Source organism: Lagopus leucura, unplaced genomic scaffold (assembly GCF_019238085.1).
Source record: "Lagopus leucura isolate 7727_CA_CO unplaced genomic scaffold, USGS_WTPT01 Super-Scaffold_100103, whole genome shotgun sequence".
NCBI lineage: Eukaryota > Metazoa > Chordata > Aves > Galliformes > Phasianidae > Lagopus > Lagopus leucura.
This window is the reverse complement of record NW_024962324.1, coordinates 81,157-103,040: the sequence shown is the minus strand read 5'-3', so window position 1 is coordinate 103,040 and position 21,884 is coordinate 81,157. Positions and strand designations below refer to the sequence as shown.

The window sequence follows — 21,884 nt, the reverse complement described above, 5'->3', positions numbered from 1 at the left end:
TGCAAACCTTTGCTTTCCACCATGTCAGAAACCCCAGCAAAGCTGCTCTGCACCTCCAAATGGAAATTGCATTTCCTGGGGGGGCTGACGGGGCCCCCAAATGTTCCAGGGCCACCTCCTGCAGGAGCTGGGGAGGAGGTGAACAGCGGGAGGAAACTTCCTCACCGCTGGCCCCCAGCCAGGAAGGATGCAGCTGCATCCTTGGAGAGGAGTGGAGCGTGGGGAGCACGAGCATTTCCGTGTTATTTTTTGGGAGAGCCACGTGACGACTGAGTTGGTTTCCTGCTGAGAGAGGCAGGGAGACCGACCCAGGGCTGTGGGACTGGTGAGGAGTTAACGATTAGCCCCAGGCGTTAATTGATAGCAGCAAGACAGCAGGCACGAAGGCTTGAAGGTCGGGGCTGGGAGCTGAGCGCAGTGGGTGTGAAGGGGGAAAGCTGCTGTGGCTGCATCCTTTTGTAGGGGCTGCTCAGCTCTTGTGGATGCTGAGCTCCCCTTGGCTGGCTGTGCGTCAGCTGTGCTCACTGATCTAATTAGCAGGAAAAATGTAATCAAGGGAAGGTGCTGCACTGCTGAGCCTCCCAGCGCAGCTTCCAGCGGGGGTGTCTGGAGTACACCTTGTGAACTGGGGCTGAGGGCTGGCTCCAACCTCGTAGGTTTTTTTCCACTTCCAAGCAATGCTTGTCTCCATTCCACCATGCAGATCTTTGTTAAGGAAACAAACTTCCATTCTGTTTCTTGGAAGAGTGTCCCCAGGGCAAAATCATTCCCAGGGCAAAGCTGGGTAAGCGATGCTCTCCCTCCCCATAGGACCGGGCTGCTCCCTTCTATTGCTCCCTTGGATCAGGCAAATTGCTTCTTTATCTACACCTGCCACCCAGCTGTGCCATGGGAGGCAATTTAATTCCTAGCAGTCTATTAAACACCACGTGAGCTGGAGAAGCTGGATGCTGCTGCTTGCTTTCCTGGAGTGGAAACACCCTTGGGGTGACCAGCCCTTCAATCTCCATGTATTTAAAGTGGGAGTTTGATTTAAAACATGGCTTGCCATGGAGACCTTACTCCAAGGCATTGGAGGCAGCGCTGTGGCGTTGACTGCTCTGCAGTGAGATGGTGCCATTGCTTGCTCCATGCTCTGCCACTGCTCCAAGCCTTGGGGCTGTTCCATCTGCATGGGGGTGGGCACCACTTCTCCCCATCCCCATTGGGATTGGTTGGCATTGCTTTGTTCCACCTTTGAACCACTAGCAGCATCTGTGCCTGCACAGAGGTCTTGGTGGAGCTCCAGGGCTTCCTAATTGCTGAGCATACTGTTAATTATCTACCGAAAGGCAAAGCTTCAGAGGGACTAACAAGGATGTGAACAGAGCTGCTCCTTGACCTCTGGTGTTGCCATCATGGCTTGGGCAGATGGCAGCAAGGATAAACCTCACATTTCTTCTCTTGGTACTCAATTGCTCCTGTTATTTCAACCACACCTGCCCATTTCAGAGACCTTTCCATCGGAAATACCCACATCTAAATCCTCAGAAATGAGGCCCAAGCATGCGCTGTTCGGTGATGCTGAGGGATGCCTGAATTCAGCGTGTCCCCATTGCCTGAGCAGCACAGCTGAAAAGGGTCGGGGTGCATACCTGGAGCTGCTGCTCTCAGAGCTGTGCTGGGGTTACCCTGAGGAAGATGCAATCCCCGCAGGCAGCTCCCAGCTGGGGTCATTCACCCCTGTGCAGTGTTGATTTATGCCATGCCGTGCTCCTGCTCGCACCCGCTTGGCTCTCCCGGCGCGAGGAGCAGCCAGTCCATTAAACACTGAGTCATCCTCAGCAGCATTTAATTCGGTGAGGGGCAGCAGTTTGGATAATTAAAGGCCTCCGTGGCCAAAGCTGGCAGCAGGGCTGGAGGGGAAAGCGAGGACACCCGGCACTATTGGTGAATGGTGGCAGCTCCCCTGCGCTCTCTCCTCTCTCCTGCTTGGATTTAAGGGTGGATTTTAACCCTGTCCTCTACCCAGGTGAGGACTTCCTCAGCCTGGCGAGCGCAGCGATGCTCTGTGCTATTTCTGCCTGGATTAACTACGTCCTGATGGGATCTCCCATAGGCAGAGCTGCTATCTGGAGGCCTTGGCTTATTAAAAGGACAAGCTGTTCGGGGAGCCAGTAATAAAGCCATGAAAGCTTTTACGTACCAGAGTTGAAGGCACTAATATCGCTGTGCTCTGCGTGGGTGAGAAATTAGACAAGAGTTCCTCCATGCTGATGGTTTTTTTTTTCTTCCCCTCCCCCCTGTTCATCTTTCTCAACAATTATCTTTTATTTTGATATCTTCCTATTTAAACCTTCAGCACCGCACTTGGGATAAGGAGGCTGAGTCGCTTAACAACCAGCACAGGGACCTGGAGGTGCTTGGGGCTGTGCCTGGGACTGTGGGATCTGACCCCAAAGGGTAGAGTATAACTCCCCAGGGCCATCTTCTGCACGTGAAGCCTTTGCTTGGGACGAGCCATGCACCTGCATCTGTATTGCACCTGCATCACATACCTGGGGTATGTCAAAAATCACATTTGGGATTCCCCCCTCATTTTGCTGCTCATCACCCCCAGATCCGGGTGCCCTTTGCCTGCTCTGGCTTTGCTGTGTTTTTCTTCTGATCCCTTCAAGGCTCTCACTGCTTTTCTGCCATTCTGGATATCTTGTGATCGATCAGCTGCAGCTTTCCAGAGCTGTGGCCGACACGTTGCAGGCTGGAAGAGGATGGAAACGCTGTGCAAAGTTGCTGAGCTGAACGTGCAGCCTCATTCACCTGAACAATTAGTGTGAGGTGATGCAAAACCACTGTGCAAGGACTGTCCTGGAACGCTTTCCCTGTGCACCGTCTCCACCTTGGCTACCTCCTATCATCCTCACTTGTTTTATTCTATGTCCAGAGAGGCCTCTTCCTCTGGGATACGTACAGTATGGGGGCTGTTCCCCTGGACCAGAGGCTCTGAACATGCTCAGAATGGATCCACATCTGGAAACATGAGACCGAGGCCCATTGATCTCATTTTGTATGTTTCCATGTTGAACAGGGGATGTGTGGTTGCCTGCAGTCCTGCAGCACTGCTTGAGGCCGTCCCTCCAGGCTCCTCACCCTCTTTGTTGCTATGATTTCCCCATCAAAAGCTGTTCTGGAGCAACACAAGTAGGAACACCCTATGCTGTCAGCAGCCGTGCCATAACTCCTGTGGATGTGCTCAGGACATCACTGCAGCCCCAGACCACAAGTGGGTACCAGCAGTAGCTGTGTGTGTGCATAGAGGTGAAACATGGGGTGTGTGCAGGACAGTGGGACCCCCCCCAGCTCCTCCCTGGGTGCAGACCCAGCCTGCTCCCCCCAGTGCTGCCCTGCTTTTCCAATACCACTTGTCCACAGCTTTGCTAGTGGCTCTTTGTCCCCATGCCCTTGTCACTGCCACAGTGCCCATGCAGATCACATCTTCCCTTATTCCCCCTGACACCGGTTGCAGCCACCACAAAACTCATCTCGTTAAGGAAACGCTGAGGGTAGATGGGAGGGGAGATGGACCCTCCAACTGCTGCATGCCAGCAGCACAGAGCTGTGATGGAGAAGGCAAGCACCACGCTCCAATAGATTGCACAGGAACTGAAGAGTTAACGCTGCCGGCATGCCAGCATCCTCCAAACAGCACCGATGGGAGCAGAGCTCCTCCGCTCCCTGAATGCTGGCAAACAAATGAAAGTGATGTTGCTACGAGCGTTTTTCTTTGCACTGCTCAAAGGCTGAGGACACAAAGGCAGTGCAATGGGTGCAGGGGGACCAGGGAGCACCACGTGCCCGTGAGCCGCTTTGCCGGCGGCGGAGCTGAGATTTGCTGCTTACAGCTCCGGAGCGACCTGGGGAGGGTTTGTGGGAGCCTGCAGGGAAGGGCTGCGGCTGACAGCTTGCTGCTGCTGCTGCTGCTCAGCACAGTGCCCCAAAACCATTGCTCTGGGATGAAATGGGTTGTGCAGGGAGGGGGTGTGGGTCTGTATCCCCTAGGTTTATGGATCAGCTCGTTGGCTTCCAAGCAGCTGTTCAGCATCTTCAGAAATGAGCTCCCATTTGGCTTCTTGTGCTCATATTTGCCTTGAAGACAAACTAAATGGAGAGATGCAAATCCCCTAAAATGATGCAATGGTGGTGGTGGCTCCAGCGAGGACACTGCTTGGCACAAGGTTGGTCCACAGCACCTGAAGGGCAGCTGCTGGTCCCTGCCACGGCCTGTCGTTGTCCCCTGCTTCTGGAGATGACACTGTTTTCTTCTCTTGTTTTAAATGGAGGGGGGGCTGTTTGCTACCCAGCCCCTGACCACCAAGCCTGTGCATGGAGCAGATGGAGCCCATCTTGAACATGCAAGCTCAGCAGAAGCAAAGCCAATAAGTGAGTTAATTACCGCCGTGTTATGTGAGAGCTGGGGATTCCCAGGAGATGAAGCAGCCCTCTGCTTGCCATCCGTGGCCACAGGAGCTGGGGGAACCGGGTGTGCAGAAACTCAGTCTTAGAGCTCTGCAGGGATTGAGGGATCTGTCACTTCCCCTGCGGCTTTCCTGGTGCATTCATGGGGCAGCTGCAGAGTGCCATGCAGTGTCTGCCACTCACAAGGCGCTCCTGCCTCTGACTTTGGAGATGCAAGCACACCCGAGGGCACAGCACATTTTGCTTTTGTTTTACTGCTGAACAAAGCTGGGAGAGAAAGAAGAGCAGCTCCCAAACTCCCTGGTTTAAAAGTGAATTTTAATCGGAATCGCACAGATGCATTTGGGGCAGATTTGCCACGTCCCCCTCCAGCTGTGCAATGCCATGAGGGCCTTCCGGGGATACAGCCATGTTGATTTGCCCTCAGTGCTTCCACTCTGCTCCCATCAGCTGAGCAAATAAGGTTAAGTCCACAAATGGTTTCCAGCTTGATTGCCCTGGGCTGCCTCGCAGCTCCCACATACCCCTCGCTTGGCTTGTCTGCCCCACAGATAAGGATGGCAATGAGAGGCTTTAATTCCTCACTTCTGTATCGGCTGCCAGCTCTCCTGCCCGCTTACCCTTGATAAATATTGCACAAAGATTTGGCTGCCAGCGTGCCGGAGATAAAGGTCCGGTCCCGACAGATCTCCTTCCTCGGTGCCTTTTGTCTTGTTATGTGTCCAATTTGTTAAACAACCCACCTGCCGCAAGAGAGCCTCTTCCCATCTCCACTCCAGCTTCGGGTTAGCGCTCAGACTCTGAGGGAGCTCCCTCCTCTCCTTGCACAGCCTTGGGTGGGAATTGAGGACTGTCATTTCCAGGCCTTGAATTGTCATTGATCGGGGGATCGATAGCAGAGCTGTGGCTCTCTGCTCTCCTGAGGCTGGCAGGATCCTGTTCTCCAGTGTCATGCAGAATGTGGGGATGCTCCTGTGCAGCAAACCTAGAGAATAGAGCTCTGAGTGCTTCACCTGGGCTCAGCCTTGCTAAAAATCCTCTTTGCACAGCTGCAGCCAGCCTGGATGAATGCAGTTTGGATGCCAAGAGAAGGACTGATGTTGGGAGGCGTCACCGGGAGCTGCGTTTTGCCCTCCTGCTGCATATGGGTTTGCTGGAACTCTCCCCCCATTCCTGTAACCCTCCAGGTGATTTCAGAGCTAAAAGCTGCTCCCTGGCGATGCACAAAATGTCTGACACCAACGAGAGGTGCTGGGTTGTGCAGTGGGGAGCAATCCTGGTGTTCATAAGGAAGGATCCACAGTGCTGGAGCTATGCAAGCACCGGTCCTGGTGCTGTGGTGCTGTGTGAGCATTGCTGCTGAACCCAGATTTATTGCTGTAGGTGAGAGGACAGGCAAATGCCATCAACTGGGGTGGGTGGGGAAAGTCCCAAGGAAGCTTGTGGCTGTGTACAGATCTACTTGGTAGCATCTCCCCCTTTTCGCATCCTCTTTAGCAGCCTGACGTGCTGCTATTCCAAGTGTTGTCTGCTTTAAGAAAATAAATTACAGAATAAAAGAGGTGAGTGACACAGATCTGGAGGTGTTTGAGCTCCAGTGTGGCTTCCCTGATGTGTGTGCCTGCTGTCCTGCTGCAGGGACAGCTTTGGATGCTGGTGAGCTTACAGGTGTCTGGGTTCCCTACTTCGGAGGTGCTCTAATAATGTGAGCTTTGTCACTCCTAACTCCATAAGAAATACCATCTAAAGTACAACAAATAACCCTCTGATTATCTTCTGGATCCTAATGCTACTCCCTGGAGATAACAAGCTGCAATTTTCCCCCTGGGCCATACAATAATCGCCCCAATTATTCCTAAGCAGCGGTTATTAAACTCATGGCACTGCTTTCATTTACAAAGCAAAAATAATTAAGCAGGTGTCTATGCTGGCTGTTTGGCTGGGAGTGACCAGGGTTATTTCTGCTTTGTTCTAGGAAAGAAGCTATCGGAGGCAATGGAAAACCTCCATGGCTTTCCTGCTCTGTGTGGCACAATTCTGTCAAACAAAAAAAGGTACAGAGCAGCCGCCGGATGATCGACCAAATGAATGCAGTTGGTGCCTGTTAATGCTGGGGGTGGTATCCCAAAGGAAGTAACCTCTACTCAACTATAACATCAGAGGGATTTTTGAGATAGCTCGGTTACCAGAGCTGAAACGTGATGGGCAGATGAAATCCCCCTTTAGCCTCCTGCAGAAGCTGATGTGCTGTGATGGTTTGGCTGTGTTGGTGTCGGTGTCTCCCAAACTAGCAGAGCACTGTGCTGCTACAGCTGAGGTCTGCACGTCGCTGCTGTGTTTCTGGGCACACACCTGTGCTTACTCTCCTTCCTGCACCCACACGTAGCCTGGATGAGATGCACGGGTTTACATGGATGGGGAAGCTGCCGGTTTCTGGAGGAGAGAAAACAGAAAGGGATGACCAGGACAGAGGGAGGCAGTGCTGGTGAATTATGCATGACACAGGGAGGAGAGCTGTTATCTGCACGGACAAGGGCCTGTGCCAAGCAGCCTGGCTCTCCGCTGTACCTGTGCCTTCCTTTCGCCCGTCCTTTATCTCCGCTCCCAGCTTGTAATTTAGCCCAAATATCAGAGGAAGCTGGAAGATTAATTTTCTCTGTTTGCATGGCAAAAGAGAGGGGCCGCGCTCTCCTCCAGACTCCCAGCTGCTTAATCCATCGCTGAACCCCGTCCAGGGAAAAGGCGCACGTTTATCAGCGCTGGAGAGTAGCGGTGCGAGGAGGTTGGGACCCGGTGGCTGTGCTGAGCCTGGGGCTGCACACCAGTGGGTTGCACACTCACAGCAGGGCTTGGTGTGCTCCATGTGTATGCAATTCGGGGGCGGGGGAGGCTAGGAAAATGCAAATCCTTCCTCCCATCTTAACCTAAGGACTGAAGAAATGTGTGGGGACTGGGAGAGTCCTTCCCTGCTGTGTCACCGAGCCGTGACCTTTGTGTTCTGCCAATTCGTGGCTGTGAGTTGCTCAAATATTTAAGAGATGACAACTGGATTAATACAAAAACTCCAGATAAAGATCCCTTGAGTTTAAAGCAGGAAGCATCAGCTCAGCTCTTATTTCCCAGCCTTCTCCCTTTAGCTTACTCCCCGGCTTAAATGAAATCATAAATATCGTCCCACAAAGACCCTTTGTCACCACACGTAGCTCCTGGCGACAAGAGGTCATTCATTAAAAGCCAGATGAAGGCAATAAAAAGACTCCCATTGTTTTTTAACGAGTTCAAGATTAGGCCGTGCCTCCTCCACCGCCGTCAATGCACCATTGCAGAAGGGATGGGCTGCGTGCTGCTGCAGGCACCAGATTGTTCTGATCTCATCCAAGTGCTCTTTACCCCATTGCTGGTCACTGCTGGAGGAATCACACAGGCGGACGACCACAAGCAAACCCGGCTGCTTTGGCTTCATGGTGCAAGCTCTGCTCCTTTGGCACGCTCCTTGCAGGCTGCACGGGCAAAGCGCCGAGCAATATTTTGCACAGCTGAGTGGTGGCAAAGCCTGCTATCACCCAACAACATGAGCGTGATGCCATCTGCCGGCCTGCGGCTCGGGCAAGCTGTGAAAAATTAGGAATCCATACCCAAAAATGTCTGGCTGCCTCCAGCTGAACCCAGGCTGCCCTCCCTGCTCAGCCTGCCGGGTGTTCTCCGAATGCCACTGAATGCCTGAATTCTGACATCAGTGCTGAATCAAGAGAAATGCACCTAAGATAATTTGTTCCGCTTTTTGTTTTCCCCTAGAGAAAGATTGCTGGCTGAAAGTTTCGAGCTCTGCTTTTTTTGGGGTGGTTTTTCTTTCTTTGGATGACTGCTCACGAAGACCAGCGCGCTCTAACTGGTTTTGGATTAAGAAGAACTTAATAAAGGCTTCCCCTAAGCACAAAGCTGCACAAATGGGTTTGCAATTCCGGAGTTAATTAGGCAGGAGCCAGGCAGAGAGATTTGTGCGAAGCTCCACCAGAAGTCGAGGCTGGTGGGGAAGGTTTGTTGCTGCAGGGCTGCTTGCTAACATGGTGCTGTGCTGGGGCAGCTCCCTCTGCATCCTGCACCCGAAGGACGGAGGCACTTCTGCGCCCAAACATCCCAGGCATCTCCCAGCAAGCAAGAATCCAGTATCTGGATGAGAACGGGCGAGCAACCAAACCGAGTGAGATTGCAGGAGGAGCTCGAGGAGAATTTCAGCTGCCTGAAAATGTGGAGTGCTTCCGCCAGTAATCGCCGGAATCATCAAATTAGCATAAATTCTATTAACGGTTTCCCAGATGAGACGTTTCAAGGCTTCTCCCCCCATACTTGACACAAACAAAAGAGAGTATAATTGCTTTGCAATAAAGGCCCTCAATCCTCGTGCCTTGTCTTCTGCTTTGAAATAAAGTGAGATGTGAAGGGTGCATCTGGCCTGCCTGCTCTCACCATAGATTTGTCATGGAAGAGGAAAGGGAAATCTTACTGAGCTCCCCACAACCTGCTTTTCTGTCCTGTTGGCCACAGCAGAGCATCGTTGTTCACAAGGAGATTCCTGGAGGAGCTCCTATGGGGGATTCAGTTCCCAATGTCCTTCAAACCCTCACTGGTTTTAGAGGAAGAGCTGGAGACACGACGCCTGAAATTGCATGGAGGAAATGGAACGTGCATCAGGCTGAAAAACACACTGCCTAATGTGGCAGCTCACTACAAGTGCCATGTGGGCCATTACATAAAATGATGCGCCTTTTTATTGGCAAAAGGCTTGTCATCCAAAATCTGGGAAGAAAACTCCAGCTGTGATATGGTGTTAGAAAGCGACATTCCTTTATTCCTCACCATATGGACCGGATGACCTGACAACCAAATCTCTCAGAGCTCAGGTTCTACATTTTAACAGTTAGGACATACCTATGTATGCCATTGGCATACGTATTCTACTACCTAGGGTGGTCATACACCCACTTGCTTTCTCCCCATTCTTCCACCATCAGTTTCATCACTGAGCTTTTTTGGCTGACCTTGAGCTGTTTTTCCCCAATTTGGCCAATTTCTCACACTCGTTAGGCCATAATGAGCAACTTCCAAAACAATAACGTGTGAAATCCAAGGAAAATGTCCTTACCCCTGGTTAAATACAAAGATAAGTAGTTTATTATGACTCTAGTGCTCTGAGAGGCAGAATTAAGAGAAAACAAGGCTGTTCACACACCAAGCAAATTGGAAATGGAAAATTTTGGATTTAGCACTCATTGATTCCTTTTGCTAAACCAATATATTGCTCCTTAAACGAATGCACTGGTCCCTATTGCTAAACAAACCAGCCTGTATCAGACTGCAGGTGACTACTGAGAAGAGGGAGAATTTGCTTATGAGCAAAAGCCTCTTCAGCTCTTCAGAATGACACTAAAACAACTCACCTACCTATAAATACATTCAGCCAACAGAGATGTCTTAGCTTAGAAGATTTAATTATGGGCAGGAGCTGCAGGAGGCCCAGGGCTGCAGCTGAAATCACGAAATCTCCCCAGAAATGGGGGTACAAAATGCTTTGTGGGTGTACCAGAGGCTCTCAGCAGGTCCAGCCCTAACAACCAACCCTGGATTTGTTTTCTAGACTGGGGCAAATTGGGGTTCTGGATGATTTGCTTTGTGCCACAAGGTGAAATATCAAGGCTGGCATCTTCGTTTTGCTTTGCCATTGGCGCAGAGGATGAGGCATTTCTCCTCCAGGCCTCAGTTCTTCCGTAAACGTGGATAATTCTGACCACTGTTCCTCTCGATACCTCCTTGCTGTTTACTCTTCAGGGAACCTTAAAGCTTTTTGAAACCTATTATGAATTAATTATTAAGTTAAAGCAGACTATATAGCCCAAATAACACAGTCCTGACGAAGCATCTGGATCTTTGAGAGCAATCTGCTTTATGAACTTGCTTTCCCACTTAGCAATTTCAAGCATTTAGTTCCGCTTTCTAATTGCTAATATCCATTCTTCAATTACCCGCTGTTTTGTTTCAGGTTTCAAAGATTAAAGTGCACTGTTTTTTTACGATGATGTGATTCCGTTTCTTGTAATTGTTGGGTTTTGGTTTGCGTTTTATTTGCGTTAAAGGTCTGTAAATGGAGGAGGCATGAAATGGGGCTTTGCCTTTTGGCCCGTGGGGCGGTTGGCTCATATAGAAGACAAAAGGCCATCATTCTTCTCAAGGGACAAAGGGATCCAACGGCCTCCTGGAAAGCTTCAGTTCTCAGAAACAGCTCTGGGGCTCATTGAGCGTCTGATGTCACTCTGCAAAGCCAATGCACCGTGGGCTCAGAACCCTGCCATGTTTTGTGCCATTGGTGTAGCATAAAGTCACAGTCACGGGATTTGGCCTGAGAACAGCTTTTTTTTTTCCTCCAAAATACCCCTCTGCTGCCAATGGCTGCGCTCGGGGTCGCTGCAGAAGGAGCAGCCCAAGGGTTGGGGTTTCGGTCCCCGCCGCCATCCCCCCCCGCTCTGTTGCTAAGCAGCACAGGCTAGAAGCAGCTGCCAATAGTAACGATGGCGCCTGGTCGGCTTCATCACCCGGCAGCCCCGCAATCAGCGGCGCGGAACAGCCTTGCCCTTAACAAACATGGCGCCAGCTTGACTTCAGACTCACAACGAGAAGAACCAATCAGAAACCGGGAGGGTGGAGAGCGTCCTGGGATTGGCTGGCGGCGGGGATTCAAACCGAATCGCGGGGCGGTTGAGGCCGGCTGTTGGAGTGGGAGCTCGAGCGCCGTGAGTGAATGGGGGAAACCCGTCCGGGGTTGGGGTCCGCGGGGTTCTGGTGTCGGACTGGGGGGGTCGGCAGGGTCTTGGGCTGAGGGGGAGGGGGGTCCGCGGGGCTCCGTTTTCTGACGGAGGTGGCGCCTTAGTGCCGGGCGGAGGGAAAGTCGGGTCGCTTCCCGGTGCGTGCAGCGTTACCTCAGGGCTTTCCCGCCCTTTACCTCAGGGCTTTCCGGCTCACTGTGCCCCGGGAGGCGGCTGTGAGGCTCCGTGTGGAGCTGCGGGCGCGTTGCGGTGCTGGTGGGTTATGGAAGCGCCCTTCACACTGCAGAAGCTTCACCTTTCCGAGCTGAAAACCCCTGGCTGTGGGTCTGTAACTGGGCCTTCTGCCCCTCCTGGCTCTTCTCGCAGCCACCCTGATCATTCATTAACCAAGGCTGTCCTGAGTGCCCTTTCTCTATTAAGGAACTGCGTTCTGTGCTGCTGAGCTCGAGACTTTCCTCTTCGCCGCTCCTGTTTATGCCGTTGTTTTTGCTGTTTGAAGGAATTTTGCTGACTGCCTGCGTTTCCAAGGCTGTTTGCAGCAGGAGCTGTAACTTAAAATGCGGCTAAATTTAACACGGTATTGAAATTCCTCAGAACGCTGCTTCTATTTTTACCTCGTGAAGCTCTGAATGCTTATAGAATTCTGGTGGCCTACATAGCACCAAAGTGGGCCCGAGCCACGTCCTGCAGCCTTGCAGAAAGGAAATGGTTTGTGATTCCTTCTTTTGCCTCCTCTGTAATGCCCTGCAGGCTGTTTGAAGAGCTGTGCTGCTCTAATGCTGAGTTCTGGAAGGCTGAGTGTCTTTGCTTCTTAAGAGTTTAGATGCAGGTCTTTCCATAAAGCATAAGCCTTTTCTTGGGGCAGCTTTTACATCTTGCCGAAAGAAAAGAGAATTCTGAAAGGGATTCTCTCTTCTGTGGGCTGCTAATGCATTTTTCACCTGGAGGTGTTCATTTAGTTCTGTTTTCTTGGCAGGAGGATGGATACCACGATGAGGAATCTGTGGAATTTGTGTGACCAGCTCATACGCCAGGCTGAAGTTTTAAGTGAAGGAAACGAATACCGTAAGTTTTGTGGCAGCGTGCAGCATCTGTGTGTTTATATTCTTGCAGCAAACATCATTAGCTGTTATTGAAGGATCCTTTGATGAGGCTTTGGGTAACAACACTCTTACAGGCAGTCAGATTTGAGGGTTATTTCTTTTCCTATTGTTGAGAAATAGGAAGTCGCAGGATGAAAGCAAGCTGGCTTTGCCATGGTCTCACATGAGCTATCTTCTGCTTGATGCTGATACTGGGATTTGGTCTGAAAAGGGTGTGAGATCTTGGGAACATCTGGAGTACAGCAGGGTTTGCTGCAAGGCCAGCCTCTCCACGCTTCAGTTAATAGAGATTTTATTTAATTAACAGAAACCTGCTCTCAGTGATAGGAGAGCTGCTGCATCTCCTCTCTTAATCTGAGTGATGTATGTGCCTTTTCTCCAGAATTCATTCAGTTGGCAAAGAACTTTGAAGACTTTCGAAGAAAGTGGCAGAAAACTGAGCAGGAGCTTGGTAGGTACAAAGACCTTGTGATGAAAAGTGAAGCTGAGCGTAGTGCTTTGGACGTGAAGCTGAAACACGCTCGCAATCAAGTGGATGTAGAGATCAAACGCAGGCAAAAAGCTGAAGCAGACTGTGAGAAGCTGGTGAGTGTTTCTTTTGTTACTGGTTAGCTCCAGTTAATGTGGAGAGAAGGCGGTTAAGCTGCAATTATCCATGGGAAATAAGGACTGAAGGGGGGGAAAAAAAAACAAAACCAAACAAAACGAGGGGGAGTAAAAAATCAGTGAGAAGGAGGTTTGTTTCCTTGTAATGGCTTTCTGCTTTGGCCTGGAAGGCAAAGGGCTGCTGTTTGGAGTTGAGCTGCTATTGCCTGGCAGAGCCTGGGCTTTGCAGGCATCAACAGCCTGAGTGCTGGACTTGCTCTTAGCAACTTCTGAGAGCCTATCTGTGTGGTGTCTCAAATAGCTGAGATTGGTTCACGTAGTTAAATGGCTTCTGATATTCTCTCTCTTTTTCAGGAGAGGCAAATACAACTGATTCGAGAGCTGCTCATGTGTGATGCATCTGGGAGCATTCAGCTAAGTGAAGAACAGAAGTCTGCCCTTGCCTTTCTTAACAGACCACAGGTTTCTGTCGGAGGTTCAGGCAACAAGAGGTAGGCAAAATGGTTTTGTCTGAACGGCGTAAGTGACAGGTATTGGTCTAGCTGTGTGTGTCTGTAATACATGCTGCATCCATATCAACAGTTTCACTTTTATTCCAGTTTAAAATAGAGCTCTTTTGTGTAAGGCTGCTTTGGGAGCAACCACAGCTGCCTGCAAGCTGAACTGATGCATGCTTCTTCTAATTCTTGGTTTTTAGGCTGTCTACAATAGATGAATCTGGCTCAATTCTGTCAGACATCAGCTTTGACAAGACTGATGATTCACTGGTAATGTAATTCCAAGTTCTAAACTATGAAATCTTAAACCTGTGGGGTAATCTCCAGAGACCTCTTGTGTTTAGATTACTACGGTATTAAACTGGTAGAGCTGATCTGCATTTCTCTGGTGTGCTATTGGGTAAAACAATGAAAGTGGGGACCAGAGGAGGTGCGGTGTTTACACCGAACTGACCAGTGCTGAATGTTTTCCACAGGACTGGGATTCCTCTGCGGTGAAAGCTGTCAGACTGAAGAGGAGAGAGAAGAGGGTATGTTCAATTTTTTTCCCTTCAGGCAGGTCCCATTGTTAGCATTAACTGGCACCACCTGTCATCTCACAGCCACCTGTGACGGGTAGCTGCTAGTCACAAATCCTGATGGGTGTGATTCTAATATAACTCAGACTTACTGTGTAGAATTGGTGTGAAAGTTATTTCTGATGCTGTTTTTCCACAGGGCACAATGAGTGGAGTTTCAGCTATCTTGTTATGAACTTGAGTTTGTAAGAGAGTATTTAGGAATTATTAGCAGCTAACAGTGCAGGGAAGCTTCCTGTTGGAAGTTAATCTTTCTGTTCTACACAGGAGAAAATTTCCACTCTAGATTGGTAATGGTGGAGTATAGAGCTGGCCAGGGGAACTATTTGAAGGAGCTGTATGTTGAGGCCTCCTGATACTCTTCTACTTTCTGTTGGGCAGCTGATACCATGGAGAACTTAATGCTGCTGCAGTGTGTGCAGTCGGCTGTTCTGCTTCTCTAGTTGTGCTGAACTTCTATATCACTAAGTTAATAGTGTTACCTGCCTTTTAGACTAAATTACTGTGTCTTTTCAGCGCTCTTCCAGGCAGTTTGCTGAAGGCCCACCAGCTCCTGAGAAGAAAATCCGATCGATTGGCTCCACAGCAGACCAGGTATGGTGGTCCCAGCTGGCTTCGTGTGTGCTTATAGCAGTTGGCCACAGTGCACACCTGTTTCCAGGGCCAGCAGACTTAAATCCTTGTCCCGTCAGCACTGCTGTCACTAACAACATCCTTCTTGCTACAGGGAAATGAATCCATAGTGGCAAAGACGACTCTCATGGTTCCTGGTGATGGTGGTCCTATTGAAGCCATCTCTACCATCCAGACTGTGCCTTACGGCCTGAGAAGCCAGAGGAAGAGTGGTAGGTGTCAGCCTGTTGTCCTAGTCCTAATCACTGCTTAGCTGGAGGATGTCCTGTCATTGCAGTTTCCTACGCTCCACAACTTAAGCTGCTGCCTCTGATTTGTAGCATGTTTTCTCTAGCAAGGGATGCACAAGGGAACAGTTCCCGTCTAGTCGACACTCCTCTTCTGTTTTCTAGGTCCTTTGCAGCCTTGGAGCAGTGAAACAAGCTTAGGCTCTAAGCAGGTGGAATTCAAACCAGAGAGTAATGGTTCTGGCACCCCACAGAGCAGCGGGGGAGTGAGGCTGCATGACTTTGTCTCAAAGACGGTAGGTTTGCAGGCAGGAACTTGGAAAGTATCTACTTTCATTAAATGTGTCTGATAGCAAGCTAATTGATAAGAAACTACCAGCCATTACATCCCAAGTCAGTATTCACCGTGCCTGTTATCTGCCTGGTTATCCAGTTTAAGCTGAGTTACTACAAGGCACTGATTTCTTCCTGTCTGTATGCTCTGAATCATTAGGTTATCAAGCCAGAGTCATGTGTTCCTTGTGGAAAAAGAGTGAAATTTGGAAAAATCTCTCTGAAGTGCAGAGACTGCCATGTGGTCAGTCATCCAGAGTGTCGGGAGCGCTGTCCTCTTCCCTGCATCCCCACCTTGACAGGCCCTCCTGTCAAAATTGGGGAGGTAAGTCTGGGGCAATGCATGGCTGCTGACCCAAATGCTTGGCTGGAGCTGGGGCGTGCTGAAGTTCCACCAAGTCTGCCTTGCTGCAGAAGAGCTCCCATTGCTCAGAGCTGCATAATAAAAAAAACAAACCAACTTGCTGAAGTTCTGTTCAGTAACCAGGGCTGGTTGGTGGGGATGTCTTGTTGCAGTGGTGTTATGTTGTGTGTGTAGCAGCTCAGTGTGGGCGATCTTGCAGCAGTGTGCTGATGGGTGTAGTGCTGCTCAGGGCTGGTGAGCAAGAAACAAGGCTTGTTCTTGAGCCTAAATCTTGCTGTGAATTCCTTGGGGAAAATATTTTCTGTGTCATGAAGACTTGAGTACTTTTTTCTGTTGCTGCTCTTCTGTCCTTTAGGGTACGTTAATGGACTTTGTCCCTTCTGCTCCTCCAATGATCCCTTCCATCGTAGTGCACTGTGTTAACGAGATCGAGCAGAGAGGCCTCCATGAGGTAAAAATGAGGGGTGGGAGAGTGCTGGTGAAATGGGTTTGGGATGCTGGGGAAGCAGACAGTCACCCTAAATGTCTCTTGTTAATGGTGTGTGCAGCACTGCTCAGTGGGAGACTGAGCAGCCGTGGCTGTGCTGAGTGCTCAGGTGTGGGGAAGAAGTGGGAACAGAAGAAGGCAGGCTTTGTGCACTGATATTCTGCCTCTATGCAATGCTTTCTGCCGACAGAAGGGCCTTTACCGGATATCTGGCTGTGACAAGACAGTGAGAGAACTGAAAGAGAAGTTTCTCAGATCAAAAAATATCCCTTTGCTCAGTCATGTGGATGATATCCACGCCATCTGCGGCCTCCTGAAAGACTTTCTACGCAACCTGAAAGAACCCCTTCTCACTTTTAGGTTAAACAAGACTTTTATGGAAGCTGCAGGTAAGGAGACAGAAAGTGACACCCACATTTTTCAAAGGCTTAACGACAAGTTTATCTCACACGTGAGCTGGCAGACCTTGCTGCTCCTACTGCAGCTCTGCTGCGGATACTCAGGCTGCTGGGGAGAAATTCCAAAATAGCACAGCAAAAGAGGAAAGAAATTCAAGTTCTTTCCAAAACAGGAGGGGACCTTTTAACTAGGAGGGAGAGCAACTTTTTACGGTCAGATAGCGGTAAGACAAGAGGGGGGGTGGTTTTAAACTAAGAAGGGAGGTTTAGGTGAGGTGTGAGGAGAGAATTCTTAGCTCAGAAGGTGCTGCCTGGAGAAGTGTGAGTGCTGCATCCCTGGAGGTGCTCAGCGCCAGGCTGGGTGGGACTGATTTAGTGGGTGGCAATCTAAGGCATTCTGTGATGATTCTGTTACATTCTAGTGCTTGACCAGGATATAGAACTACTGGAATGCTTAGGGTTCCTGGTTTTTCTCAGGCTAGCTCTTACTGTGAGGGAAATACTACAGCTGTGTCTCTAGAACTGCTTTCTGAGATGTAAACTTTTATTCTTTAATTTTTTTTCCCCTCAGAAATCTCAGATGAGGACAACAGTGTGGCTGCTATGTACCAAGCAGTTGGGGAACTTCCTCGGGCCAATAGGGACACCCTGGCTTTTCTCATGGTTCATCTGCAGAGGTATGTTCAGATGGAGTGATAGTTCAGGGAGGAGCTTATTGCCACTGGTGTGTTCTCTGATAGTCTCCTGTTGCTGCCTGTGAGTGAAAAGTCTTGGGCCAGGAGCATTAAGTAAGAGATAAAGGCAGAAACTCCTTTTCTTTGTTTTAAAAACAGAGTGGCTCAGAGCCCTGACACCAAAATGGACGTCACCAACCTGGCCAAAGTCTTTGGCCCCACCATAGTTGCTCATGCAGTGCCTGATCCTGACCCGATGACGCTCCTGCAGGACACAAAGCGGCAGCCCAAGGTAGGTGAGCAGGAAGAGCTGCTGTGGGTAAATGGACTGCACTAAAGAATCCTGCCTTGGGAGCTGAGGCGATGCCTGCCCGGTGTCTGCATGTCAGGGCTGCGTGCAGTTCCTGATGTTGGATGCTCACGGTGTTTCTGTAGGTAGTGGAGCGGCTTCTGCTGCTGCCTATGGAATACTGGAGCCAGCTGATGATGGTGGAGCAAGAAAACGTGGACCCAGCACATGTAATTGAGAACACCAATGCCTACTCCACTCCACAGACACCAGATGTTAAAGGTAATAGCTGGATGCTGCTCTACTGGCTGTGCGGCTTCTGTATGGAAAATAATGATCCTCAATCAAAGCTGCTTGTGAGAGTGTTGGAATTAGCCATTCCTGCATGCTGCAGGGAGGGAGAGGGAAAGAATGCATGCCAGAAAATACTAGACAAATCTGGTATCTCTGACAGACGCTGGGAAATGTCAGATGTTGCTTGCATAGCAATGAAAACTCAGCTGTCCTCATGCTGCTCACTTCACTATCTCTTTTTTTTATTATAGAGTGCATATTTGAACCCCTCACTACTCCAGAGAGGCAGATGTACAGGAGGCTGTCTTCCAGCTCCCTGTGCCAAAAGGTTCTCTCCACCTTCAGCATGACCCCCAAGTAAGTTCCTCTGGGTGCCATAGGGAAATGTTTTGATGGCTGCAGGTGGTTTGGGTGTTCAAGAGGAAGTAAAATAGACTTTTGGACACAATTCTGGGAGCAGCTTGGATTTACTACTGGATCTATTTGCCTTAATTAGTGGTGTAGTAACAGTGCAAGCTGCATAATGGTTAATGAGCATTGCCTTATGGAAGGGTGAAGGTGTGGAAGTGGGCTTTTTGGTTGTGGTTTTTTTTTTTCTTTGGGAGGTGGGTAGAACTTGAGTGAAGTTCCCTGGGGAAGGGAGGCTGTTGGATGGCTGTATCTGAAACTCAAACCTCACCTTCTCTACTTCTCTTGAACCAGATCTGTGAACAAAAGCAAGTCAGCAACCCAGCTGAGGCGTCAAGGCAGATTCTTTGCCTCTCCCGTGCTGAAATGAAATGGACCTGGGAGTAGATGTCCTCCTAGGATTTGCACACCAATGTACACGAGTGCAGCAGCTCCTCTCCTCGGCAGCTTGTGAAATAATCTCATTTTCCTTTTCTCTTTCAGCCTAAGTAAGACTTTCAATGGGATTGTTATTAATATATTGCACAGTGCTGGATTTTTACTACCTGCTTTTAGCATTGGTGAAGAAAATAAATACAAGTCCTATTCCAAGTATTAATATAGATTATTGAACTCCCTGCTGCTTCTCAGCAGCACGTTGTTCTCTGCCTGATGCCTGAAGCATTGTGGTGGTGCAGCCTCTCATCCTCAGGGTGGCAGTGCTGCATTTGTCTTGGATTCACCAGGGGAGACTTTTGCAGAGGACTTTCTCTAGATAAAGTTAAAGGATGATTTTAAAACACCCTTGATTTTAGGAGTACCTGTTTCTCCAAACAGAGAGAGATGAACTTGCACAGTACTGCGCAGGAAGCAACTTAGGGTGAATGTACAGAAGTTCATGAAATGTGATTTTACTGAGCTCTGGAAAATGATCTTAACCCGCACAGCAGCGGAGTAAATTGCAATATTCCTTGTGAGCTGTGGTTCTGTACTCTGTTGAACACTTCAGCTGTACTGTGGCATTTTAGCTATTGCCTGGGCAGTGTTACAGAAGGTTCTTGTGCTGCATTGCTCTGGCAATGCTGAGGTGCAGCTTAAACAGAATAAAGCATCCTGCTCTGTTCTCCTCGACTCTGCTGCCTTCCCTTCTCAAAGTAGGTCTGGGGTCTGAATAAACGCTGAAGAAAACCCTGTGCTCAGAGCAGCAGGATTGGGACTCACCCTGGATTCCTCCCAGGAGATGACTTTGTTAGCATTACAGCTTTTAGAAAGCAACAGGGCTGAGGTGATAGAAGAGGAATACATCCTGCAGTCCTGTATTCTGCCACAAGTGACACTGCTGTTATCATTAAAAGGGGCCACAGACTCTGAGCCCTTGGTGCTGGGCTGGTCAGGCTGGTTTGTGGCTGGGGCTGTCCAGACCTGCCTGAAACTTTGCTCTAGTTTGTTTAGCTTGTTTGTCTCAAACCACAACTGCTTAGCAGCTGGGTGGCTGTTACCTAATGCATTTCAGCAGCTGAATTTGTGTGGTTTTATTTAACTGTGGGGTATGGTGACTGTGCCTGTGATAAATGTGGTGTGTTCCCTGAAGGAGCAGGTACTGTGGTCTGTGGGCAGTGTGCATAGGATGGCCCAGGGCTGCTTGCAGCTCGCTGATGATTTGTTACCACTCATTAAATAACAGCTTGGGCAAGTGACAAAAATTGGTCTTAGTGGTCAAAACAAACAGAAAAGGAAAAATGTGATGTATAGTGAACGTAATGTGGGATTGCAGCTGTGTGCAGAGGGAATCGAGTATGGAAGGCATTAAAAGTACGTAAATAGAGCCCCAATTAAACCCTAAAATGAGAAGGGAGAAATCATGAACCTTGGCATCGTGTTCTTCTTGGCACAGAGGAGCCAAAAACCATCATCAGCTTCTTATTTTCTCCCTCAAAAGACCTCAGGATGCTGATGAGTCACTGTAGCAATGCAAAGGAAGGGAGGAGAATTCATCAGAGGAAAGGGGCAGATTGTTTTTCCTGTTCTTTGCAGCCCTTAATAGAAAAGGAGAAGTGTGGATATTGTTATCACTGCTGTAACCAGACTGGTGGTAAGTGATGATCTCGATGAGGCTGTTGAGGCACCAGGTGGACACTCAGTAAGTTCTAAGTCCTGAATCATCATGTGAGCACATTCTTTCTGAGCACTTCCATAGAATCATTTCACTCTCACAAGGCGTTTCTCCATCTCTTGCTGCATTCAGGACTGCATCACTTCTCAGCCTGGATAAACCTGAGCCGCAGCTCATCCTCCACCTCTTGTGTGGCCAACTCCACACCGCTGCTCCCACAGCCCCACTGTGTGGCTCTGGGGGTTGGGTGATGGATTCGTTTATTGCTTTTGGCTCCCTGGGCTGGGGGCTGAGCTGTGGGCAGCAGTGATGCCATGGAGGAGAAAATGGGAGCTGGAATCCCTCAGGGACTCGGCTTCTTGGCTCTTTTGCTAATATTAGGGCTGGTTTGAGGATGGCAATGGCTCTGTGAAGTGGCTATTAATATCATACAAAGCTTGGATGGAAGTCAAAAATAACAGCAAATGAGAAAGCTACGAACCACAGAACCAAACAGGAAGTCCAAGCAAGGCTCAGTGCTGCGAGAGATAAACAGTGGGAAGGAAAAGCAAAAGAGCTGCAGTGAGATGCAGAGATGAAAAACGCACAGAGCTTTGGAGAGTGCTTGGAAACGGTCCTTGGCTGGCAATGGTGGTGTTCAATGGAAGAATGGTGATCAAATGCTCGGAGCTGATGGAAAGGAAATCCTGGTTTATTGGCCCAGACGTTTCCCGAGTTTGAAAAAACACTTTAAAGCCTTCAAGTGCCTGTGCAGGGCTGGGAGGGGCTTGCAGCAGGGCACACACAGTGCCCCTATCCCAGGGAGCTGCTTTTTCTGCCTCTCTTCCTTTGCACTCAGCAGTCTGCTGCTGCTATTGGCAATCCTCTGCTTCTGAGCCCTGGCCTTCATCTTCATTTTTGCTGGTTTTTGTGATTGCAGTAACCTATGGGAGGTACAGCATGGTCTGTAGGAAGAAATAACCTCTCTATGACCAGAGGTACTATCTCAAAAAAGCAGGCAGCAGGCTCTGGGTCCTTCATCACACGTGGAAAGGCAGTACAAAGGTCTGGACTTGTGTCCAAGGAGACTCAGGCTACAAAGGGGACTCTGAACCCCCGAAGTGCTCAGCAGCACCACCAGGAAACGCAGAGCTTGGAAATGCTGCAAGCAGTGCCTGAGGGTGGGGACACTTCAAGGGCAGAACCTGAGTAGCTAAGGTGAAAACTGAACATGCGTGAACTGACCATGTCTGAGTCCTGGCTGGATGCTCAAAACCTTTGTCCTATTAATTGCAATTACTTTTCTTGTTGGCGTGGGAGTGCAGGTGAAGCTTCTGTGAGGTGCACAGCAATAGGGCAAATAGGGCACTTTCAGTTTTTGCTGTGCTTTTATGGATCTTATGGAATCTACTCCTCTGTGCCGTGCTGCTGTGCTGCTTGCTGCTACTGCATTGGTCTGAACTCTCCTCCAGGGAAAGGAGGGGGGCAATGGCAGAGTTCTGCGAGTGCCTCAGCATCTGCCCTGTGCTGTTTGGTGCATATGGTTGTGCTGGTCATTGCACAGCCCTGGCCGAGAACTGTGCTTATTCAGTGCCTGCATTCCCCACCTGCTCAGCAGTTGAGGAGGCATGGAGCGTTCTGCACAGCTG

At 49.7% G+C, this 21,884-nt stretch overlaps 1 protein-coding gene across 3 annotated transcripts; it reads left to right on the top strand.

Annotated features, from left to right (window-relative positions):
- Positions 1-11,178: 11,178 nt before the first annotated feature.
- RACGAP1 (Rac GTPase activating protein 1) lies at positions 11,179-19,264 on the top strand. Of its 3 annotated transcripts, none has more exons than XM_042887672.1 (17): positions 11,179-11,240; positions 12,250-12,338; positions 12,759-12,961; positions 13,337-13,473; positions 13,680-13,749; positions 13,956-14,009; positions 14,574-14,651; positions 14,785-14,902; positions 15,083-15,213; positions 15,411-15,575; positions 15,970-16,065; positions 16,292-16,490; positions 17,071-17,176; positions 17,333-17,465; positions 17,609-17,744; positions 18,008-18,113; positions 18,459-19,264. In XM_042887672.1, exons 2-17 carry the CDS (start codon positions 12,254-12,256, stop codon positions 18,532-18,534), a joined length of 1,893 nt encoding a protein of 630 aa, XP_042743606.1. In that variant the 5' UTR covers positions 11,179-11,240; positions 12,250-12,253; the 3' UTR covers positions 18,535-19,264. The 3 variants fall into 3 exon arrangements, with proteins under 3 accessions (XP_042743606.1, XP_042743607.1, XP_042743608.1); XM_042887673.1 differs by lacking the exon at positions 11,179-11,240 and adding an exon at positions 11,753-11,850; XM_042887674.1 differs by lacking the exon at positions 11,179-11,240 and adding an exon at positions 11,904-11,981.
- The last annotated feature ends 2,620 nt before the right edge of the window (positions 19,265-21,884 follow it).

Coding starts and splice junctions, on each gene's coding strand:
- RACGAP1 (XM_042887673.1), top strand. CDS start 11,831: ATGCGGCTAAATTTAACACG. Junction 14,010..14,573: donor TGAAGAGGAGAGAGAAGAGG/GTATGTTCAATT, acceptor GTGTCTTTTCAG/CGCTCTTCCAGGCAGTTTGC. Junction 17,745..18,007: donor ACAGACACCAGATGTTAAAG/GTAATAGCTGGA, acceptor TTTTTATTATAG/AGTGCATATTTGAACCCCTC.